General features: G+C 35.9%; 1 protein-coding gene across 1 annotated transcript; it reads right to left on the minus strand.

Moving 5' to 3' along the window:
* LOC126827299 (proton myo-inositol cotransporter) lies at positions 1 to 23,745 on the minus strand. Its single transcript, XM_050556570.2, has 9 exons — positions 23,210 to 23,745; positions 8,040 to 8,199; positions 6,901 to 7,109; positions 4,313 to 4,424; positions 2,904 to 3,064; positions 2,265 to 2,400; positions 1,503 to 1,738; positions 1,218 to 1,370; positions 1 to 426 (listed from the first exon to the last, which is right to left on the minus strand). Exons 1-9 carry the CDS (start codon positions 23,574 to 23,576, stop codon positions 122 to 124), a joined length of 1,839 nt encoding a protein of 612 aa, XP_050412527.1. The 5' UTR covers positions 23,577 to 23,745; the 3' UTR covers positions 1 to 121.
* Positions 23,746 to 24,329: the final 584 nt, after the last annotated feature.

Raw genomic sequence — 24,329 nt, forward strand, 5'->3', positions numbered from 1 at the left:
CCTCATTTCAAACTTTCACATGCCCTCCTCTGATTTTAGTAGTTTTATTAGAAGTAGAACAAGATTGCAGAACTGCCACTTTAAACTTGGTATTTGTCATAAACGGTAGGTTCAAAAGATCTTAAAGTTTTGTCGAACTTCCTGTTGGTGTACTGTAATAATTCGTCGATGTTGGATCGGCATTGTTGTAAGTTGAAGCCGGTGATATTATATTAATGTCGGAATTTTCAACTTCTGGTTGGGGCACGTTAATTTCCATTACAAATCCATTAGCTGATTTTTCCTTAAAGTCTTTAGACGCCCTTTCTTTTTTCGTCATAAACATGAGTTCAACTTCCTCAAGCGATAAATTTTTAGTTTCTGGTACAAAAATAAAGACGAATATTATTCCTAATACACAGAAACTACCATACAACCAAAATGTACCTGAAATAAAAGAAAAGGGGGACATTAGAATAGAAGTGATACAGAACACTAAAAAGAACTTGAATGACAGATAACCGAACGTGAATGACCGTTGATCAAATCATATCAGTCAACAGTTATTATTGTTAATACGTTTTAATTTATCATTTCATCCATTTGAACGCCAAGGATCTGGATTCTATCGTTAATTGGTTGATTTTGCATGACCATGGTTGCGCATGACACGTGGTTGCTAACCTAAACTACAGTCTCTTTTCACATTCTTCCTGGTCGACCAGAAATGGCATTATTTGCTGTCAATAGCTTCAGAAGTTTCAGCCTGGTTTCCTGGGTGTGATTTCTGCTACCGTAGTTTAGTCGATGGTAATTATTTTTGTTTTGAACCATGATCAGTCAACTTGATGACAAGCTAGATTAAATCTAGAGATAAATATTGGAAATACGAAATTATTTTGTACCGCTTCATTGAAGCCGAATGAATGAAATCGGGTTTAACGTCCTACTTTTCTGTATCAACCGGGATAATGAAAACGGGCCTAAGCGACGAATTTTGCCCGGACCTCAATTGAATTTCAACTATCATGGGTTATCTTTCGGGTACGCTAAAGTGTACACGAGAACTCCGGTTTCCGTCCAAAAAAATGCGAACAACTGGACAATGTTCCTTGCCAGACCCCGTCCATTACTACTAGAAACCCACGCTCAACATCGGGATCGAGCCCCGAACTCTGTGAGCCATCGTAGCACCCTCCCTGAGGTAGCATGATTGTATTGTTCTACTATAAGCTTACCGTGTTTTGTTATAGTTTCTGTCAAGGTAAGAAATGTAAATGATATAATAAGATTTAAAATCCAGTTGACGGCTGTAGCTATTGACGTCCCTGTACTTCTGGCCCAGAGTGGATATATCTCTGAATTAATAGTCCATGGCATGGGTCCAAGACCTGAAATCAGAAAAAAATGATCAGCGAATGTCTTATAATTTCTTTCTTCTTTGTAAATTATCACGTCCGAAATCCCAGTGTGGTTTATTTATTGTCCAATACGTAAGAGTTAAAATAAAATAAACTATTCACCTGGAGCAAAAGCAAAGACAAAAAACGCCAGTCCAAGAACGGCCATCCATGTGTAATCTGTAGGACAATAACCCTGAGACCAATGGAATCCCGAAGCTACCTCTGTACTGTTTCCAACGGCACCACATCGTCCATCTTCAGCTAATACATCATCTTTAGCTGGTAAACACGTAGCTCGAGATAACTCATCATAGCAAAAACCACAATCTTTATGTTCTATACATTGTTCACAAGTCCTACAAGAAGCAATACATTCAGGGATAATAATCCTTTTGGTCCACATTACAAGGTTTCAGATTTTTTTACCCACTGAAAAGCATATGTTCGTAAGATTTGATTACATTAGATTCTGTTCCGACACACATATTTTCAAGCGCGTGCCTTTGACATAATATAAATCCATTCGAACGTTAGCTGACGTTTTGGGTTTCTTTATTAATTACTTGTGCTTAAATTTTATTCTGTTCCGATATTAATTATTTTAAAAAACGTGTTTTTACACAACATAAATTTAGTACATTTAAACATCAAGTTTAACATTTGTCCGTTAGCCCACCACCTCCTGGATTGCTTCATTTATCAAAGAATTTAACAACACCAATATCCCCAATAGCCCTTTTCTTACAGAATGACACCAAGACGAATATTACAGTATAATAATTACTCAACAACTAATCCAAGTATCTTAGAGTGATGGGTAATGATAACAAATGTCATTCAATGCGGGTAAATTTGTTTTATTTTAAGTTACGCGCTACTTACGTATATGAATACGAGTTGCAGTCCATAATAGCTGAACCATTACCATAAAATTCTACAAGTGTGGTGTTGAGTTCCGGTGAATAAACGTATGATAACTGAAATCCGATAGCCAACACTGCTAGAGCTAATGCCACCCCTGTAATTTAGAAGCATAGTATAATTGTTTTTAATAAATCAAAGTGTTACAGTAAACACTTTTCATGGCGATTATTGAGGTAAAAGTGAAAATCGTTGCATGTTTGATAACAGGTTATTCCTATTGTCCTTTTAACAAAGAAAAGGGTTATAACATTTTCACTAACCAGGAGGTCCGGGTTCGATCCCTGTGTTGGCTCCAACGTGGTTTTCCCGTGTGAGTGGTACAAGACGGAGGATCTGACAAGGAACAGCTTGTAGTCTTTAGGATGGGATCAATACCAAGGACCCGTATACACGTTATCGTGCACGTAAAAGAACCCCCGAGAGTTGGAATTAAGACTAGATTGTAGCACTGCTGTCCGCACAGAATTTTCCCATAGCGCACTGTATCGCGTACTCCCGTTCAGTCGGTGCAGAAAAATAGGACGTTTAACCCCATTTTATGTCATTTATTACATTTTCATCTCTGGGATAGACATCTGGTGATTAGTTCCAACTTACCAGCTAAACTAATTATGGTGAGAAGTTTCCTCCCCAGTCTTTCTACTAAATATAAACCTATAAAAGTTGATAGGAAGTTGATCGTATTTGGTACCATAACCAACCATATAGCATATTTGACAGGAAACCCAGCCAGTTTTAAAATAGAGGCACTGTAATAACTGAAATAAAGAAATATGCGAATAAAGATTTACCCAAATTGATTATTTAACTAACGGGGCATTAGATAACATTAGATAAAGAGCTGACAATTCTCGCTATAATAGTTAAGCAACATAGATAATGAAAACAGAATATGCTAAAAATTTCAGTCAAATTGCTTCATTCTGTACCGAGATATTAGCGATTCAATTTTAGGCTAACCTCGATCGTCATTACTAACGTTGGTAAGATAATAAACAAAGTCTCGATTATCCAGTTTTACGTTAAATTATCAATCACAAAATGTATTCAAATCCACAAAATATCGCAGGCTAACGATGGTATCGTGGGTTGATTATGGTCTGGATAAGTTCATTAATGTCTAATTAATAATTCAGATAACATTTCAGGCCTAAAGAAAGACCCTCAATAGGCAGATTTGGCTCTTGCATAATGCATGTATAAGCAAACAAAACCAAAATAAAAATGAACGAATGATAGGTTAGTAGTTAATGTCTCCTTACATTAAATAGAGGCCTTTGAAAAGATTGTACACAAGACTTATAGATGATGCTGGCTTGTGTGTCTGCCCAACAAATGATGTCGAATTTTGCGAAATTTTAAATTCGTCATTGTAAATACTTAACAGAACTATACCATTTCTCTTTGACTTTCAACTTTCACAATATTGTAGTTGGCAAGGGACCCGAAATGCCTCAAATGACTAACATCGGCTTTGAAATACAAATTGTTAGCCATGTGAAGCAAACAAATTTGAAATAGATGTTTTACATTGCTTCTCACTTTCATTTCGATTTAATGATACCAATAGTATCAAGTGTTATGTTGTTTAAATGGGAAACCTGGCCCAAAATAGTTTATAGCTACTTAAACTTCTCAAATAAATGTGGTATCAGGTGTTCCAAAATCATGTTCAGCGTTCTGTTTTATAAGTCACTCAATAGGTTAAAACATTGACATTTTCTAGCATAATCTCTTGATTATATACATGTTTGAGGGGGTTGGTGGGGACATTGGTATAATGCGTCAACTGGCCAAGTTTCGATTTCCAGCTTGTACTTAACAAGGAGTAAGGCCGCCACGTGGATTTCTCCGAGTCCTCGGGTGTCCCGCCACTGCTAAAGACCCCTTTGCACAAGCAAAAATTTGCTCTGCGGCTAAAACACTCTGAATTACAGTATATTCTGTAAGTTATCTAACAGAAGAGCCTTTCATTACAACTTTAACATAATAATCAATTAACTTACATAACTGTATTGATGCCACACAACTGTTGAAAGAATTGTAAACCAGCGCCAGCAAATAAAGCTCTTCTAACGTGAGGTGTGGTTAACATTTTACCTAAAACTGATCCACCATCTGAAATATATTACACAAAATATACAAATCTAATCTAAGACTGACCCCACATTACCTCAAATATACCAGTCTTATCTGAAACTTAACTGACCCCAATCCCCCACCCCACCCCCTCATTAAATATATTACACAAAATATACAAATCTGTTCTAAAACTGATACACCACCAGAAGTATATTACACCAAAGTTAATCTAAAAGACTAAAAGGAGCAGAGTTATTTACACCTTATTACGTTTCTGTAAAATTAATTCTTTCTGAGCGAAGGTATGACTAGCTACTTTTATCGGGTTTCAGACGAGGAGTACTATTCAAGTTTTGTTACTTTTAATCAAAATAAGACTTTTAATATATAGGAACAGAAGGCTGTAAGTTATACATCTTCGATAATTTCGGTTTGGTCCGCCTTATTTGCGTTTAACGCAGGTGAGATTGACATTTTCTAGTTCACTCAATATCTAATGATTATGGGCTTTTCACGTGAATAAATGTATAAATAATGATTTATATAACATTTTAAGCCGGAAAAAGACTTTGCAACAGGCAAATATTGCGCTCACACAATGCCCCTTTCAGCATATTCAAGATTTGCCTTGTAGTTTTTCTATTGTTTTCTTCCGGGTGTGGTTCCCGCTTGCCAGTGGTGCAGGACGGAGGGCCTGGCAAGGCATAACGTATTGCCGCTGTCAGGGCAAAATTTCTCTCATAGCACACTGTATGGCGTATGCCCGTCTTCATTAGCCCAATCAGAGCAGAACAACATGACGTGAAAGTAGCCAAGTCTTTAACTCAATATCATCCGCAGTCTTCGACATTGCAAACGCATCATACTCGTCAATTTAAATCAACATTGGTTGTTTTCTTACCGTGAAAAGATCGGCTTCTGATATCTAATATTTAAGACAAACTGAACATTTTAAAATTAGGACACATATCGCGTGCCAGAATGCTTTCGAGCTCCATTTGTAATGTTTCGACTCGATGAACGAGTCTAAATATATCCCACAGGAGAATACCACCTGTGTAGACTTGAATAACCAGACGCCAAAGACTCATTCAATTACATTATTATATGCATTGCGGCCAAAGATTAGAGAATTAGCTCCTTTAAACTCCATTTTATTTCATTTCGTTTCTTCAGATACGGTAGATAGCATACTCCTCACAATGTTTCAATATAGCGTTGATTATTTGTGTCTTATTTTAGAACAAAAATAGTACATGTACGTACATATTCAACATTTGTAAGTGTCGGTGTTCCTTATGACAACTAAAATGCCTATACGCGAGGAAACTTTTAAATTTATAAATTCCTAGCCATTTTAGACATAATGAATATTTAACAAAGCTGACAATTTTTATTCATTTATCTAATTTCAACAAAGAATAATAAAAGCGTCATTAATCTGCGATGAAAAAATATCAACCAAATGGAAAAGGGGTAAAAAAAAAGTCCCACTCTCCCTAAATCAAGTTATGCCCCTGCGATGCAAGTGGATTGGATTTTCGATAAAAGTGGCGACCGAACATAAAATATTGTTATATCCGGTATTAAGATGTCGAGATCAGGACTGTCGTAATATAACCTATTATCGAATTTTTGATTCAGTATAAATGAAAACTATGGCTTTAAGAAAACTGTCTACACAGTTATAGTAGTAAATCATCCTGCTAAATATCGATTGGTTGTCTAATATTTTCATATTACAGGCTAATCGGATCATATACGTAATTTACAAATCAAATGGTATTGGCTCTGACATATTTTCATATCTGACGAAAATGGAAAGTTTATCTTCATAGCAACCGAATACTAAGACAAGAGATTTATTGAGAATCTTTTGGTAAAAATATCGTCTGGGTTATTTTTGTTTTATCTGATAAACCACCCCGCTTCTGTATTCGTCACTTTGTAACAGAGCTTATAAAACCAATATTTCGAAGTAAAATCTTGTTTTTAATTTAAGTAAAAATAAAGCGTTTAATGGGTCTAATTGTGGTGATTACCGATTAGCAATTTCAGAATCTGTTGGACTCGAGGAATGATTCTGGTTCTATCCAAAATTTAATTTCAATATAAAACAGTGGAAATTGTTATCTTTATTAATTTTAGTTTTGTGTATGCTTTTACAAAATAGGTTATATCCGGACTTTCTAAATCTAAGGACATACATTTTCATATTAAACGATATTTTTTAAAATCAAATCGACCTTTTCTGTTTTCAATCAAACAATAAGACCACGGACATTTATTCTAATCCTTTCCTACCATGAAACTAAACACATATGCAGTAAACATTAGGTCATGGCTTCCTCGGGCAAATAGTCGGAATACGCCTCCTGGGGGCTGGTTGGCATACGCATTTTATTATTCTACAGTCATAATGTTAATTATTTTTAGTCTTACAACAAATATAGATAATTATAAGAAATTATGCGTATAAATTGTCAATGGATATCCACAAACGGAAACTAACCATCTCCCCTTGCAGTGGTTGATTCTGCTACAGCTCTCTTCATGTCTTCCAATTCATCCTCGACATCTTCTTGACCAGTTATCTGTTTCAACACATCTCTAGCTTGATCAAATCGACCTCGTAAAACCAACCACCGAGGACTCTCTGGCATGAATATAAATCCTATAAACTGAACCACACCAGGTATACCAGCAAGACCCAACATGTACCTAGAAAAAAGGTGGATATGGTTTTCACAAAGAATCCCTTCCGGATGAGGGCCGTATACTATCTGTAAATGCATGTCTGTTGTTTTAGGGTTGCAAGATAAACTTGAGCGTCAGATAACCGACTATTATTCTTGAGTCTATAATTTTCATTCGACTTATAATTCTAAATATAGATTTTAAGACTATATCCGAAAAAAACAAAGTTTGGTCTTAATATGATTAAAATAATGTATTCTTACTTACGTTATGGTCATGTAAAGTTATAGTGATTTTAGTGATTTTTATTCTATCAATTTCACACCGCCATCTTAATGTGTTTTAGATAAATAAAGTACAAATATTTGTGTTGTCGTTTTACTTCAAGTCAGTAGATACTTCATGATAGTATGATTTTAATAATAATTCTTTACACTTTTTGAGAAATATGTGAAGCAAAATGATGCGCTTTTTTAATATTTTGGCTGGGTGTCATTACGCGCGTTTGGTGCTCCAAGAACATCAATATTGTTGAAATATTTTTATGTTCCAAGACTAGAACAATTTTCTAAAGCAGTACTTTAGTCCAGATATATATTTACTTATACATTACCACTATGACCAATATTCGAGACTAGAACCCGGATGCCAAAACCAAATCCACAATCTGGTTCGGACCTTTTATAAGGAGTACAAATCCCGACCGTGCAGAAATAGTTACATAGCGATGCATGGAGAAAGGAATTAAAATACCCGAAGAATTATTAATGGGAATTCGATCGAAGTCATAAATTAACAACAAATTGCATTGATATTTTCTATCAACAGCCATTGTCGCCCAGTGGCTATCTAACCACCAGTATCTCTCAAGGACACATGAGCGACAGGCAGATAGCGGACTTCCGAAAATGGCTTATCTGATTTTCGACTGATCTGATTTTCGACCGTACTTACCTCCAACCGGTTGTCTTCATCTCACTGAAAGCACCAGCTATGAGACTAGATATAACAATACCAATGGTTATAAATAATTGATTCAGTGTTACCAGGCGACCTCGAATATCTGATGGAGCTGCTTCAGCAACGTAAACAGGCACAGTCATAGATGCAAAACCTGAAAAAATACCAATATGTAAAATGTAATTAAATTAAAGACGCATTTTTCGAGAGCTACATGTATATTTGCATATATCATGGCATTTTTTTCTAGCTTTTCTACCAATCCTTTTCTCCAAATCTTACAAATAATGCCCCTTTGAACATTTGATTGGGAACACACATGTATTGGAACATTTCGGACGGCAATCTCGATCAAAAGTAATCAAGAGCATACTTTAAACACATGTAAGAAACCTACAACAAAAAAGCTGGCATACTGCGTTAAGAGACAAAAAGATTCTAGCACTAAATGTCAAAATGATTTAAAAAGACAGACGTCTAACGTCGATGTTTGCCATGGTTGTATACATGTATCAATGCATGGTATCTTATTTTCTGGAAAATGTCTGCGAAGATAAATAGCTTATAATTACACGACAATACTGATAATATGGTGTGTCAAATTAGCTGGCCATTTCTATATATCAAAGATTAATTTCATTATTTAAAACAGTAACAGTATTTGCTCCCTAGAGATGAAAAGAATTTTGTTTTTCTGAAAAACACAATATTGCTATCTGGGTGGCCTTGATATTATTCCACAGAATGATTAAATTCTGTCCTCAATTAGATTCTTTTTGTCATATTTCGAGGGGCAGGTGTATCTTCTCGAGAATTCACAGCAGGCCAAGACAGTCTTTATTGACGAAGGATTAATATTATTTCTCAATAAAAGAGAACATCTAGATCAGAATGGCTTCGATTTTTTTATAGATTATTTCTGATACAAACTTCAAGCGATGACGCAGAGAAATAGGTCTGTAAATCAGCAACTACTGAACGCCTACGTCCGTACATTAATAAATAACAAACCGAGTTGTAACCATTTATGATGTTATTTGAAAAATAGACGGCTGCCTTTTCTTTACTTGAACAATAGTCGCATTAATATTGTTTACGTGACAAGAAGCTGCATTAATATTGTTTACTTGAAAAGTAGTTGCCTTATACTTGAAAAGTAATTAATTTGCGTATCATTAAATATCTTTTCTTGAAAAATGGTTGCCTTCTTATTCTTTACCCGAACAATAATCGCCAGACAGTTAGCTTCAACATTATGTAATATTTATATGTGAAACTTTTTTATTGTGTTATTGGCCTTTATTTTGGCATGCTGGGGCTTTGATATATCAAAGGAACGGAAATATTCTTTTTTATCTAAAATTTAGACGAAGTCGTTTTTATAATTACATTACAGTTTGATTAAAATAAGAGATTCTATGGGTGGAAGACATCTTGACATATTTAAAGAGACATTATCACTGTCACCAAGAAAATAAATGTAATTCATTTTGAATAATATCATATCAATAATAATATCTACAACACATAAATTGACAGCTTAAACATTGATATCTCTTTTTTGACCTCACAGTCTTATTTCAACATGTACGGTGAAACTGTTTAGTCAGTCTTATCAAATAATATTTTATTACCCTCCAAGATCCCCAAAGCGGCAATGCTTATTAACGTCACGATCTATTTTTATATTTTGGGGTATAAAATAGACTCTTCACTTCTGGCAGTTTATTTTAGTAACGATGCGCTATTTGCATTTTTCACTAAATCTACGCTAATATGCACTCAGGTTGATTATTTCATTTCAATAGGAAAACGAAATCAAAATACCAACGCCAGTTAACGTCCCGGACGGCTTGGGTTAAATCTGATTGAAATAGGCTCATCAATAAATGTTCGCGGACAACAAAATTGCGGTAGCCTAATACATAACGAGCAGCATACATCGATAAAATATCAAGTCAACATCTATGTGTGATAATTGAACGGAATTGAACCATTATTGGACTAATATTCCTATCAGCGATTCATTTTTCACAATAATGTGGTATGCAAGTTATTCCTATAGTGGTAAAATGACTTTAAAGGAGCTAAATCGCTAACATTTGGGACCTAGAAATTGACACAATTGGGTCGCAACGCATATAATACTGTAATATAAATGTATGAAAACTGATTCACATTCAATGGTTTCCGTTTTTACTCTAATTTCAAATCAGTTATGTTCGGCGAAATAAGCAAGCAGTCTCAATCGAATGCAAATTTCTAGCGTCCGGTTATTCCAGTCTACATAGTATTTATTGCGCATGATCTCCAGATAAGAATATGGCGACTCCGTTTGATTTGGTGCAATGTGTCTAGCCTCGTTCCTCGAGTCTCTTGTTACAACTGGGGCTGAAACGCATTATGGTACACGATTTGTGTACCAATGGTAAAATGTTTATTTTGTTCTATATATTGGATATCAGAAGCCCATCCTTTTCCGGTAAGATCAACAGCATCAATGTTTATTTAAATTGACAAATAATTCGTGTTTTCAATGTTGAAGATTTTGGATGATATTGAGTTAGAGACTTAGCTACTTTAAGATCAATTTATTATTTTTCATGGGAAATCACCAATGATAAAATTTTGATCAATAACATGAAATCATAACTGTGTTTGTAAATGGTTGACTCTATGAACTCAGATGAGAATGGTGTCAGATATTCTAGAAATAGTAAGTATGCCCTGTCTCGCCATTACTTATAGTTCAATTAAGTGGTAGTTTGTTTCTGAAGTTTACTTTATGCTACCAATGGTGCCATTATTTTACACCATCATCTGATCGTGGTGTGATTTTAAAACACTTGTTCGTAGCGCCGTTTTACACCTTCTGATCGTGATGCCATTTTACACCACTTGTTCGTGGCGCTGTTTTACACCATCTGACCGTGATGCCATTTTACACAACTTGCTCGTGTCGTTGTTTTACACAACATGACCGTAAGTTTATTTACGCTATCTGATCAAGCGGCTGTTTTTAAACCAGAGATTGCGACCAGATTGTGACGATGTTTTACAACACCACTGGCCACTACCGTAGACGAGGCTGTAAAAAAACGAAACACTTATCCGCAGTGCATAGTTATGAATAATTTACGATTCCTCCAAATGGTTTTAATTAATTTATGGCTAATCTTCTAGTGTTTTCTGTAAATTAGAAGTTTGTGTTTGAAATTGCTGTGCTTGACATTTGCGCAGAATTTCTGTTCCATTTCTGTCAATAAAGATCTCAGATTCAGCCGAGTTTTGAGCAGGAAAATGTTAAAAAGGAAATACTTTATTTAAACTCAGGGATGTGGTTTATTGTCATTCGAGCAATCCGAATCAAGGGAATTTCAGATTTTCTCTGTTTCTCTTAGTTATATCTGTAATGGGCAAACGAACTTTACTTTCAGAGCGATCCATTGGCACTTTAAATTCAGAAGTGATCTCGGGGCTAGTCCTTTTCGTGTCCGTTCAATTTCAGCAATTAAAGTGACAATTATTGTCTGTCAGCCAGATCGAATTTGTACTCTTCCACATAACCATTGCAAGTCTATTAGACGTAAAGTAACGGAAGTGTGGGTTAAACTCATGCCCCTTATTAGCTCAAAACCCGAGTCAAGTCGAAGAATTAGATTGACATTGATTTAAAAACCAAACTTACTGATATAGATTGAATCAATGTAAACATACTCGTTTTAACCATGAACTATGTAAAGGAATGAAGATGACTAAATAAATATTATACAGTTCAAGGATGGAAAATTTTATTTCCCGGACCTTTTCGGTCAATATGAGGATTTGTAGTAGATTCTCTCAGACTTTTCATTTGCCTCTCTTGGGATGGTTGGTGGGTTGGTTGGTTATGAACGGGTGGGAGATGTGTGTGTGTGTGTGTGTGTGTGTGTGGGGGGGCATTCTCTGTGACAGTCGGTTATCCATACAGGCCAGACCTTCGGCCCATCTTTCAATCATATGGAATGATTTGCGGTTTTTGAAATGACTTTCTATTTGAGTGTTTCGTCGTTCTCCATACCCGGTCACAGACAAACCTATTTTCTGTTGCTGATGAATTCAGACACGACAGTCTCTCGTTACCGTAAACAAGTGAAATCTATGATCAGTTTTAGTCTGAGAACGGTAAAAAAAAAAACAACCAACAAAGTATTCATTGTAAGATATTATTTGGGTATGCGATAACACCTTCATTCAGTTGGATTGACATCTATATAATAGATGTATTATTTAAATTGAATAAATTGTACCCCGTTTATCTTTTTTATGACATATTGTATAATCATTTCACTGGGTAATCTAGTTACATAGGTATTAAATCCTGGTAGCCTATGTATTGTGGGTTGTAACCAAAAGCTCATGAAATAGGTTACACGGGTATTAAATCCTGGTAGTCTATGTGTTGTGGGTTGTAGCCAAAAGCTCATAAAATAGGTATATCTAAAGAATATGTTCAGGGAGGGGAATGTTTATTTATGTAACCTCTATCGTCACCCTTCCCTTACACACATCACTATACGCCAGATGTTTGGCTGGGTTTGCAGCAACTGACAGCAATGGAAATCGATGGTGAAGCTAGACGAAGACTCCACAAACCTCTTAGCAACGATCCTGAAACAATTCCATACAATGGCGCTTATAAGCAGTGTGGCTGTGTGGAGAAATATATGGGGAGGTTTTTAGGGCCAAGGGAATTCGGTTAGACAGGTTTCAACTTTGATGTTTCTGATGTTGGTCTGTATTTGACGTTCTTAGTGGGTAGACATAAAACATATAATTATAGCATAGCTGGATAGTCTTCATAGGTGTACATGTACTGAAACACTCTCCCAAACACATATCTTGCAGCTATAAAGCAGGGCTATTTAATGTAATAGTCGTCTCCAGATTGGTCGGAGGAAGGGTGCTAAGCTGTCTACTCCCTCCTACAACAGCCGAACTCATCTTGAAACTGTAAGACACGGTCTTGCATTTCTTATATACAAAGCAGACATTTTTATATCCTCAGACGGACATTTATCATGAAACATGAGTGCAAAATATGAGGTTTGTTTAGAAAGAGATTATCACATTTTTTTCCAACAGATATCACTATGATAAAATAATACAACTTTACTAATATGTTAATATATGGATAATAAAAGCCCAAGTATTTACATTTAATTATATATTCCTATATGACAATGAGCGCTGCTGCTGTAAGTATGATACAAATGATTTAAGAATTGATAGTTCGGGAATATTTTGGGTTTAAAAATTAGATAAGGCTGGTAGTACACATGAAAAGAAATTCTACTCTCTAAATGAAATTCGAATGCTTCTTTCTCCAATGATACATGTATATAATACTGCACGGTCCTCAAATAAGATTTTGGATTAATTAGGTGCCCTGGAAATAAGCGTGGTCAGTGACATCAAATGAATGTAAATCCTAATCCTCCAGTTTTTGGTAGTCATCACTGATCAAGAAAAATAGGGAAGCGTTTCCATTTTAGTACATTGTATTTGAATCACGGGTAAAGTGTTTGCCGATGGCCAATCAAGTAAATAGTGCTTTATGGTCCTGGTGGTCACTCTCAAACGCATTCAACTTAAGGAGTTTCCTCAAGTCTTTAATAGAGCTGAACTGGCTCCGATTGCTCAGACATCATTTCGTCACTATGAACTGATTTTGAAATTGGTTTCCCCACTAGCAATCTCGGGTTTGAGGCTAAGATAGACATGTAGCGTGTCAGAAGTTGGGTCAGCGATCAAGTGTCATGGACAAACATAGAAGGCATCAATCTGATTAAAATACAGATCTATATTTCGTTTTTTTATATACTTCCGATGGCCTACACTACATGAAGATCTGACAAGTTGTACTCGAAGGTCGTTTCAGGGATCGTACGAGCTGCTTTTGACCGATGACGTCAGACATTGATTAATCAATCAGCGTTGACGTTTCTAGTGGTTTACCCACAGTTCCGAGCATGGCTCGCCAAGAAGTCGCCGTAACAGACCGTTTCATTGGCTTATCCCTCACTTCAACCAAAACGCCGGTAATATAACAACTCTTTCAGATCCTTGTGTAGTAAAGCCAAATAAAACGAAATTTTTAACTATAAAAAAACGAAACGAAATAGGATCAGTGTTTTAATCAGATTGAGAAGGCATACATATAATAATAATTATAGCTATTGTAGTTTCCTTTAGTATTGTTATATACGCAGGGATTTCGAACAATACGGTGAAGTACCTGATGTAGTCAAAATATGGAAGTCAGTATTGAAACTCAAGAAAGCAGATCGCATCGCAGGATTGCCTCACAGGCATATATTTTATAAGCGGTTGACGCAGGATAGTGTCATATATGAGTGCTGCAAACCCTTTTTGGTCCCGCGACGCAGGATATTGATACATTTAAACCAAATAAAAAACCTGTTTGTTATCATATGTAGCATAATCAATATTTGTAGAAATACAATTTAAGCTATTGAATGTCGTTTGGTGACAGTAGGGCACAATTTGTAAATCTACATTTTATCCCAGCTTTAGAAATATCAAATATGATGATAAACCCTTTTTTATTTTAGTCTATGTTTTATCTCCATCTCGAAAATATCTAATAATAAATATCTTTCACATTTTTAAAATCTATATTGTATCTCAGTTTTAAAAATATCAAATAAACATTTTTTTTTCGGAGATAGACATTATTTAAGTGGTTTAAAGGTTTGTACAGATAATGATTCCTTGTGTTTTTGGTTCAGTTCACCCTCAGTTTTTTGTATCATATTATTCTTTACCTTGTGCTTGATAACGACAAGAGAATACGCATTGAAAAGTTGCATGATCAAAGTTGCTAGTGATTGTTATCCATAAAGTTATATTAATTCAATGTAGTCCTATCACTAAATGCCTTACAAACAGTGGTTTAAAGATATGTCATTTTGGGACCAGACTGCGGATAAGTAATTCATATCCCTTTATTTGAAAGAGTTATCGCACTTCTCAAGGGACCAAATATGATAGTGGTATTCTGATTTGTCGGACTGGAATAACCCGAATTGACAGAATGACAATCGGATGAAGTGGAAATCAATCAAGTCAGAGTTCTGCGAGCACGGACAACAGAGATGCTGTGAGTAGAATCGTGACATAATTAAACACAATCATTATGTTTCAGTTGCCATGGTTGGTTGGGGTATATTCTTATATAGTCGGCACATATGCTGTAGCCCCAAATCCAACTTTTCACTCGATTGCCACAATTTTGGGGACTGGCGGAATTCGAGTATCACTTTTCGTGTGATTGGTAAACAGAGAATAAATCGTTAGGTAAATATCACCCGGATGTAGTCACAACAAGCAATCTATGGACTACAGACCTGATTTTAAATAAATGGAAAGCATCTAATTGAACTGAGTTATATCAGGCTATTGGTCATTTAATATATCAATTATTAAAGAGTTAATCAATAAAATTAAAAAAACATATTTGTAAAATCTCATAATCCAAACGATTCCCCATGGGTTTTGTTGCTTTGTTGTCCGGTAATATTAGCATGAAACAGTAACGTCATGTTTCATGCTTGCTAAACTGCAACTCGGCCAGTTAGAGTCTATAATGAAAAATTACTGGCCGTGAGCTATAAAAAAAAGACATATGACGTTTAATTTTTACCATTTCTTAACACGCTGAAATCTTGTTTGATAATCACTGCCAGTTATTGATGACATTTTCTTCGATTTTCCTTTCAGCATAACGTAATGGTTTTCATACAATAAAGTCGCCATATAGTATTCAGCTTGCCAATAACGAAGTCTTTTATTTGCTCATAATAAGAAAACTTCCACGTACTAAATCTTAAATAGGGATCATAGATTCTCTTCATAATCTCAGGTCTACGCGGAACAACCATTTGCAAGTCCAATTGCGGATATTCTACGCTGAAAGACACGAATTTAGATCTTAACCATGAATACAAAATTCATTAACATCGGAATCGAATGCTCTAAGGTTTCTGGAATCCATTAATTTCCGCTATTATTGGCTTAGATAGCATCAGACACAATCAGTAACCTAATTGGGTATTGGCCCAATTAATTTTTTTTTTGAAAATGGCCCAATTATGTTATAAAATATGAACAGCAAACATTATTCAACAAACGAATTTTAGTTTAACAATTCGTCAGCAAAAGACGTCGGTAATTTTGAGACTAACAAAGTCCAAAATATACCGCGTTTTCACTGTTGATGCAAGGATCCCAGTGACATTTTCAGAGAGGGGGTTCCCACGCAAGCTTATTCCGGCCCTGCGAACAACTGAGTATCACTTTATCTCTCAAAAGCCACAAGTGGGAATCGGGGTTTTCACTCCGGGATTTGCACTAAGGACATTCTAGTCGAACACCAAGTTTTTTGGCTCTTCGACCTCTTAATAAATAAAAGAACAAGTATAGTATATGGACAAAAAATACTCCCGTAAATATGCGTTTGTTATTGTTTTCGAATATTTAGCATTGATGATGCAATCTATCACGCTGTTTAATATTGACATTTATTTGGACATTTTGTTTTAATTTTTTACAAGAAGCAAAAAATCACAGAACCACAGTATCAATCAGAGCTCTTCTATTTCGATTAACGATGTTTGAGAAAAGAAAAGTGTTAGATAATTTGATGGGATTTCTCGTCATCTGATACAAAAAGATCTAATTAGCGTTGTCAATAGACTTTTAGAACTGTTTATCCCCATATGATGATGAAATGGCAAGTTTTAACCTGTTTAAATAAAAGATTAGATTATCAGATGTTTGTTTTAATCATTAAGAACACTCAGGAAGGTTTATCTAAGAAATCTATAATAATATTTAACCGACATATACATAATAAAACAATATAATAGAAGGGGGTGGGTCTGTTTACCAGTACCAATACATAAAACCAGTTATAGTGGTAATGCAGATTAAAACAAAACCAGGGCCTATTTTAACGTGCCTACAGACACGGACGTGCCTCGAAATGAAAAATCCGTGCTTGGAGAATCTAAAAGTCATGCTTTGAAAAGATGGTATAATGGTATGTTATGTATCCTTGTGAATCTGAAAAGATCGCATGAGGAAATTTAGCAAGTGTGTCATTAACAATCATTGTAATCATCAATCAATGCGTTTGGTTTCGATTCAATTTCGTGGATTGTATGTAAATGTCGAAAAATAAAGCAGTTGTTGACGCAAGTAGTCAGCTGCATGTTACAGTAAAGGTTCGTCTGCTTTTGAACGTTTCTTTGGACTGCCAATGATACCGATACGCAGCTATAAACACAAATGTCAATAGTATGCAAATTTTAATTTAGGCCTCAATTTTTGACCGTTTTAAATGTTGAGGATCAAAAGATCTTGGTTGAATTCGATTTTGGTGCATCTGCTTGGATTATGACCTTACATACACAGAGCGTAACAAAGTTTGTGCGCTTTATATTGTGATAAATTGAGAACACGGGAGCAAGAATCATACCGATAATCAGCATTCCGCGACCTTCTGTTCCGGAGTTAAGCCCCCTGGAAAACCTTGTGGAAGCGACAGGGACTTGCGTTTTAACACTGTTTTATTTTTTCACATTTGATGTAAAGCATTGGGGTCATGAGACGACAAACCCCATCGAGTTACCAAACTTTGCCAAAAAACTTGTGAACGCGATATAGGCTACAGTTTCATATTCGATGTGTAGCATTGGGACAATGAGAGGTTGAGCCCTATCGATTTTCCCTGTTCCCTATCCATATCTTACAGAATCTCGGCGTATCGTGTATGCCAACCGCTTGTTTTGTTTTAAAAGTGTAAGCGTGGTGATAATTCAGGAAGTTTTTATTTCACTTCTGGTGAGTCTTTGTTTTGGTCACAACTAATTTGGTCACGATTTCAGAAGGTTTATTCCAACACATTAGAGCTAATAACGGTGATGGAAGAAGCTAAATTGGGCTACCAAGTTCTGTGTGGAAAACCTTGAGTCATGTTTTGGAAATTTTGTCGGAAACCATAGGGGGGAAACCCAGTCAAAACACTTCCATCTCCGGAAACCGTGCTTCGTCAATAAAACCTTAAAATAGGCCCTGTTACAAAACTATTTCATACTCGTCATATTTATAATAATAATAATAATAATAATAATAAAAATAATAATAATCTATTTATAAAGCGCTGAATATCCAACAAACTGGTTGCTCAAGAGCACTATCTACATAAGACACATTTAAAAGATGAAAAATAACCATGATACGATAAACATTTAAACACAAGGAATGAACAAAATAAATGTCCGAACTGGTAAAATTACCATAAACAAAATAGTTATTAGCACTAAGGGTAAACAGATTTAAAGAGTTCAGTCTTAAGAGATTTCTTAAAAGATGTCATGTTTTAAGAGTCTTTAGTCTTTTTTGATAGCCTATTCCATAATGTTGGGCCACTATGGGCGAAAGTTCTTTCACCACTTTTAGTTTTCACTAGAGGACATACGAGAAGGTTCTCATTTAATGTTGCTAAGTTAAAATTATCTGCTTGTCATATCTATATAAGTTAATTTGATATGCTTATCAGAAAGTGTATCCTTATGTAACTTTATTTAAGTAAATCTCTTTACAACGTGTATTATTACATATGAAGCTCAAAGAATTGTGTCAAATGAACCATGTCAGTTGAAGGTGAAATAAATTGATCACTATATACAATCTGGGGCCGACCTTCATAAAAATATATCATAGGCGATGGATTGTAAACTAGATTCGTTACCTACTTTGTTTACCGTATGTTTCCAGTGTTGAAAAAATATAATTACAAAGTCAACCCCAAGATAGTCTATGATGTGGTACCATCTGACAGTAATATATAGTATATGTATATGGTCAGAGACTTTTCCTGGGTATGATATGATGCAATATGGCGTTAGTCTATAACATGGTCTTCCGATAGTCTATTAGTATGAGCAGGAGAATTTCAACATACAGAAACATGGAACACTACGATGGCAGACGATTATAATATGGTTTGATGATACTCTATGATAGGGAAACACCGGGTGATAGTATGGTCTGGCGAGAGGCTATGATATGTTACCACATGGAACAATAAATTAAGGTCTGTTATATGGTACCATCCGGCAGTAGTGCATTATGTTGTCTGACGATCGTCCATCGTATGACGTGGTTCCTTTTTGCGACAGTCTATCAGTGAGTGCATCAGAATCGCACCATAAATTAACATGGAAAAAGTCTATTTATGGTTTGATTGATAGACTATGATGTGAAAACACCGGGTGATAGTATGTTCTGACAATATGATATGATATATTACATCATGGCACAATAGATGGGGATCCATGGTATGGAACCACCTGGTGATAGTATGGTATGGAACCACCTGGTGATAGTATGGTATGGAACCACCTGGTGATAGTATGGTCTGGCGATAGGCTACCAAACGTTACAGTCTAGTTACACTCTATGATATTATCTGGTTATAATATGGTCTGGCGACAGGCTACCAAACGTTACTGTCTGGTTATAGTCTATGATATTATCTGGTGATAATATGGTCTGGATAAGCTACCAAACGTTACAGACTAGTTATAGTCTATATTGATAGTATGATCTGGCGATAAGCTACCAAGTGCTACAGTCTATTATAGTCTATGATACGAGGGCAGCCTGAAAAGGATAGATCAGTTCGATTGAAAAAAACTTTTGCCACCAATAAGTGTACTCATTGAATGAATATTAGACATAAGAACTGCAACACTGTAGTGTTATTATTGTCTTCGTACCAGACCACCTTGTGAACTTACCCACTGAAATCACCAAAAATGGACAAAACTCGCTATAGGACAGTCATCAAGTACCTGCAACTGAGAGGACTAACCTCACCACAAATACATGCCGCAATGGTTTCAACTTTAGGGGATGATGTCCCTTCCTTTTCCAGAGCAAAGGCATGGGCTACAGAATTTAAACGTGGCAGAGAAAGTCTTGACGATGACCCACGCCCTGGAAGGTCATCCACCATAACCATTCACGAAAACATTACCTGGGTGTATGACATGGTGATGGCTGATCGACGATTGACCACTCGACATATTGCCATTGTTGTGGGCATCTCTCATGAAAGGGTAGAGCACATTATCGCCATTGAGATCGGAATGACAAAAGTTTCTGCAAGATGGGTGGCAAAGCCCTTAACGTGCCAGATTACTGGTGTCCAGTGACATTCTGCGCCGTTTTAAAGCAGATCCTGATATTGTTGGGGTCAGATTCGTAACCGTGGACGCGACCTGAATTCATCACTTTCAACCAAGCTCCAAAATTCTGTGTAAACAATGGAAGCATCCAGAGTCGCCAGCCCCCCCCCCCCCAAAAAAAAAAGTCGGTGATGGTCATGTCAACGACCCATGATGTCTGTGGCTTCGAACTCATTGCGCGTTTCTGTTAGGTTGTTAGTCACCTTTATCTATTTCGTGCTTTGATAACCCAAACAATCGTGATATATCTTAATCATCTAATTTGATTATTATTAAGTCATGTCACTCTGATTTTTCACCGCTGTCGACCCGATTTGCTTTTAGTTATATTACTTTTGTTCCCGACGGGAGGTGAGTTACCGAATGGTTAACGCCTGCGCGTTGGATCAATGATTCAAGTGGCGTGACAAGGAGTTGGGTCATATGTCCAACCTCTTGGGTTTTCTACAGGTCCTCCGGTCTCCTCTCACTTCTAAAGACCCCTACGCGCAAGCGAATTGTAGAAATAAAATTGAACCATATGTTAGTCCCGAAATGACATAGTTTGTTACACACACACACACACTCTCTCTCTCTCTCTCACTCTCTCTCTCTCTCTCGTTTTCGTTTATTTATCGAGCAGGAACGCATCATGGTATCAGGGGCCCATTTCATTTGAAAATACAATGATTTGTTTAACGATTGAGTGACTTGGTGAAATGCGACATGTCATTAGTTCAACCACTTGTCCTATCTAAAATTGACTATTGTAATAGTTTACTAGCTGGTAGTACACAAGCCCTACTGTACAAACGTTAAAAAGTACAGATTACAGCTGCCAGGATTATATCCTGAGCTAACCTGTCATTACCCCTGATTTGAAATCCCTTCAGCCAACTCGTACTTTGAGATCACAGCATCAAAATATTTTGTGCATTCCATCATCAAAATTAAAACAGTTCGGAGATAGAAAACTCTTACAAGTTTCAAATCCCAATTATAAACTTGAATATGTTGGCTAAATAGTTGAACAGATATGTATATAGTTTATTGCTCTTAAAAGCCCTTTGAGCATGCTTATGGATGGATTTGCCGCTCAAGAAATGGACATTTATTATTATTATTATTATTATCATTATGTCGCTAAGCTTTAATAATAACTGAAAAATCTGTTTGAAAGTAGAAAATTTTTAAACATACATTGTGCAAGAGCTAAATCTGCCTATTACAGGTCTTTCTTTAGGCCTGAATTGTTATCTAAATTATTAATTAGACAATTAACTTATCCGGACCATTATTAACTCTTGATGTCATCGCTAGCCTACAATGGATTAGGTTCCGATTTGCTGTTCGACTTCCATTCATGATTTAATTCTTAAATGGATAATCGAGACTATGTTTTTTATCGTACCGACTTTAGTAATGATGATCGAGGCTAGGCCGAAAATTCAATCGGTAAAATTCGGATCAGAGTGGATCAATTTGACTGAAATTTTCAGCAAATTCCCTTTACAATATCTAGTTTTTAACTGTTTTAGTGAGAACTGTCAGCTCTTTATCTAATCCCCCATAATGTATCTTTAAGTTTGTTGTTTCGTTGACGAATGCTGCAGCCATGTAAACTATTCAGTTAGATTAAATGTGTCAATTTCCTTACTTGAGCAGATTCATTCATCATCAGGCAAGTAGCCAAATTTGTGTTAGAATCATTTCTCGAACATTTTATATGTCTTCCCTGTTTTCATTAGTTCGTTTGGTTCAGAAAAGTAGGACGTTAAATCCCATTTCATTTATATAACGCTTCGCGCATTTTTATCATTTGTCCACACGCTTTTGGACTCAACAATATAAAATCACTCCTTGTTATGAGAATGCGTGTGAGTCGCGCGATATTTTATTCTGGGATGTTATTTTGTGAGAATGTGATTTATGTAATTGTTTGCTGTTTACCGTGGGCTTTTTATGTAATAAAATATATCTTATCTTTTCGTAGTCATAGTGCAATTGGAAATACATTTAGCAACTTAGATGGTTTGTCGGTGATAGATTGTATCCCAGTAGTACGCATCTAGCAGACGAAACATCGGGGACAATCTGGTTTTGATTCATAATTTACCTTAGGCCAATGATTATTCGTCGGTGGTGGAAATTGCCGACACAATTAATATCCTTGGTGTGTACGGATTTTAACTTCGATTTAATTTGTCCAATATCCTTCCTCGAAGAATAATACAGAAAAATATTAACGTGTAAATTTACAAACACCTCGAATGTTAACATTATAAATCCCTAATTATGAACAACTTCTTGAAAGGATATGAGGTATACCAACAAGTTGCCTCTCTACAAGAAAAATGATACAGCATCAAAACCAATTACTGATGCAAAAACTTTTCACTTCCCTTTTAGTTTACGAAAATGCGAAATGAAGGAACATTTGCGTTAAGACGAATAATTTATTTGAGTAATTTCAGAATGCTTCTTGCCAGTAATTATGGTCATGTAAGTTTTCCATTTAAGCGACTCATTTTTGTGGTAATGGTTCAATAGAAAATTCCCGAGTTTTAAGCGACTCCATTTTTCACAAGACAAAAATAGCTTTGCAGATAATTATACCTCTGCAACAGATTACATTTATCAGTTTCAATGTTCAGTTTGTCATTAAAAAGATTGCGATGGGATTAAACAAAGCAGATTATTGACAAAATAAAAGACCGGTTTCCGTTCTTGACCCTTTAAGTGAAACCTAATCAGACAGTTCTCTTATGGCTCGTATGTTGTTTTTTTTTTGTAATTTCTGTTTATTATTGTGTATGGTACAGTCCTCCCCATATCACGCTCTCTATTATTGTTAAAATAGTTACTTACCTATACCAATACCCACAACTATTCTACCAACCAATAAAACATATTTATCTGGAGCAGCTCCCATAACTATGGCACCAATAACAAACACCACACTCGCTATCATGATGGTCTTTTTTCGTCCAAGAAAATCTGTAAGGAATCCTGCGATCAAGGCCGAAAGGGCCGCTGCTCCTATGGTAGCACTGACAATTGCTTCTTTCCAAACAGTGGATAAATCAAAGTTTTCTTTGGTTTCAATAAGTAACATGGAACCAGACACTATTCCTGTATCATATCCAAATAATAAACCTCCTGTAGTTGCAAAACATGCTAAAACATACACAAATACAGGGTGTCCCTTTTTGGGTTCTGCTTCCTTTTTGTCCATGTTGATGATCTGTTTTGTAAACGGCACCGTTGGTATCGTTAGCGTCAGTTTAAGACGACTGAAGGTCGATAAAGATAGCCACTACCGACTGTTTTTACCTTAAATACACGGTATACTTGGTTACAATCTTGTCTTAAAACACGCCAAGATATCTCAATATTTATAATAATATTCCTATAGATATCAATCTATATAGATATCCACTTAATAATAACTTGTAAATTTTCTTACTTTATGAATAAATTTTTTATATAATATCCTTAAACCAGAAAGACTAATAATTGGGATGTGCACGTTTCTACAGGTTCAAATATGTTATCAAATAGATTAGATATCTTTTCTTTATCTATGATTTATGAGAGAGAGAGAGAAATAGGGTTTAACGTCCACTCGACACAGACTAGGTCATTTCGGGATTTCAATAATTCGCTTGCGCGTAGGGGTCTTTAGCAGTGGGGGGAAACCGGAGGACCCGGAGAAAACCCACGAGGCTGGACAGGCAACCCTACTCCTTCTCCCGTACAACCGGGGATTCGAAACCACGCCAGTTGATTCAATGACTGGTGTGCTAACCATTCGGCCATCCAACCCCCTAGGGAAAATAAAATTATGGTCCTCGCCTCCATTATAAACAAAATCATTGGCTTACATTTAGAGGGACGTATAGACATAAAATTCCAACCATGGGCTTATCCTGAAAGGAAAGGAGTGAAGTGCAACGTCTCGTAAATTTGAGACGTGTGCCACGCTAGG

This window comes from Patella vulgata, chromosome 7, assembly GCF_932274485.2.
Source record: "Patella vulgata chromosome 7, xgPatVulg1.2, whole genome shotgun sequence".
Taxonomy (NCBI): Eukaryota; Metazoa; Mollusca; class Gastropoda; family Patellidae; genus Patella; species Patella vulgata.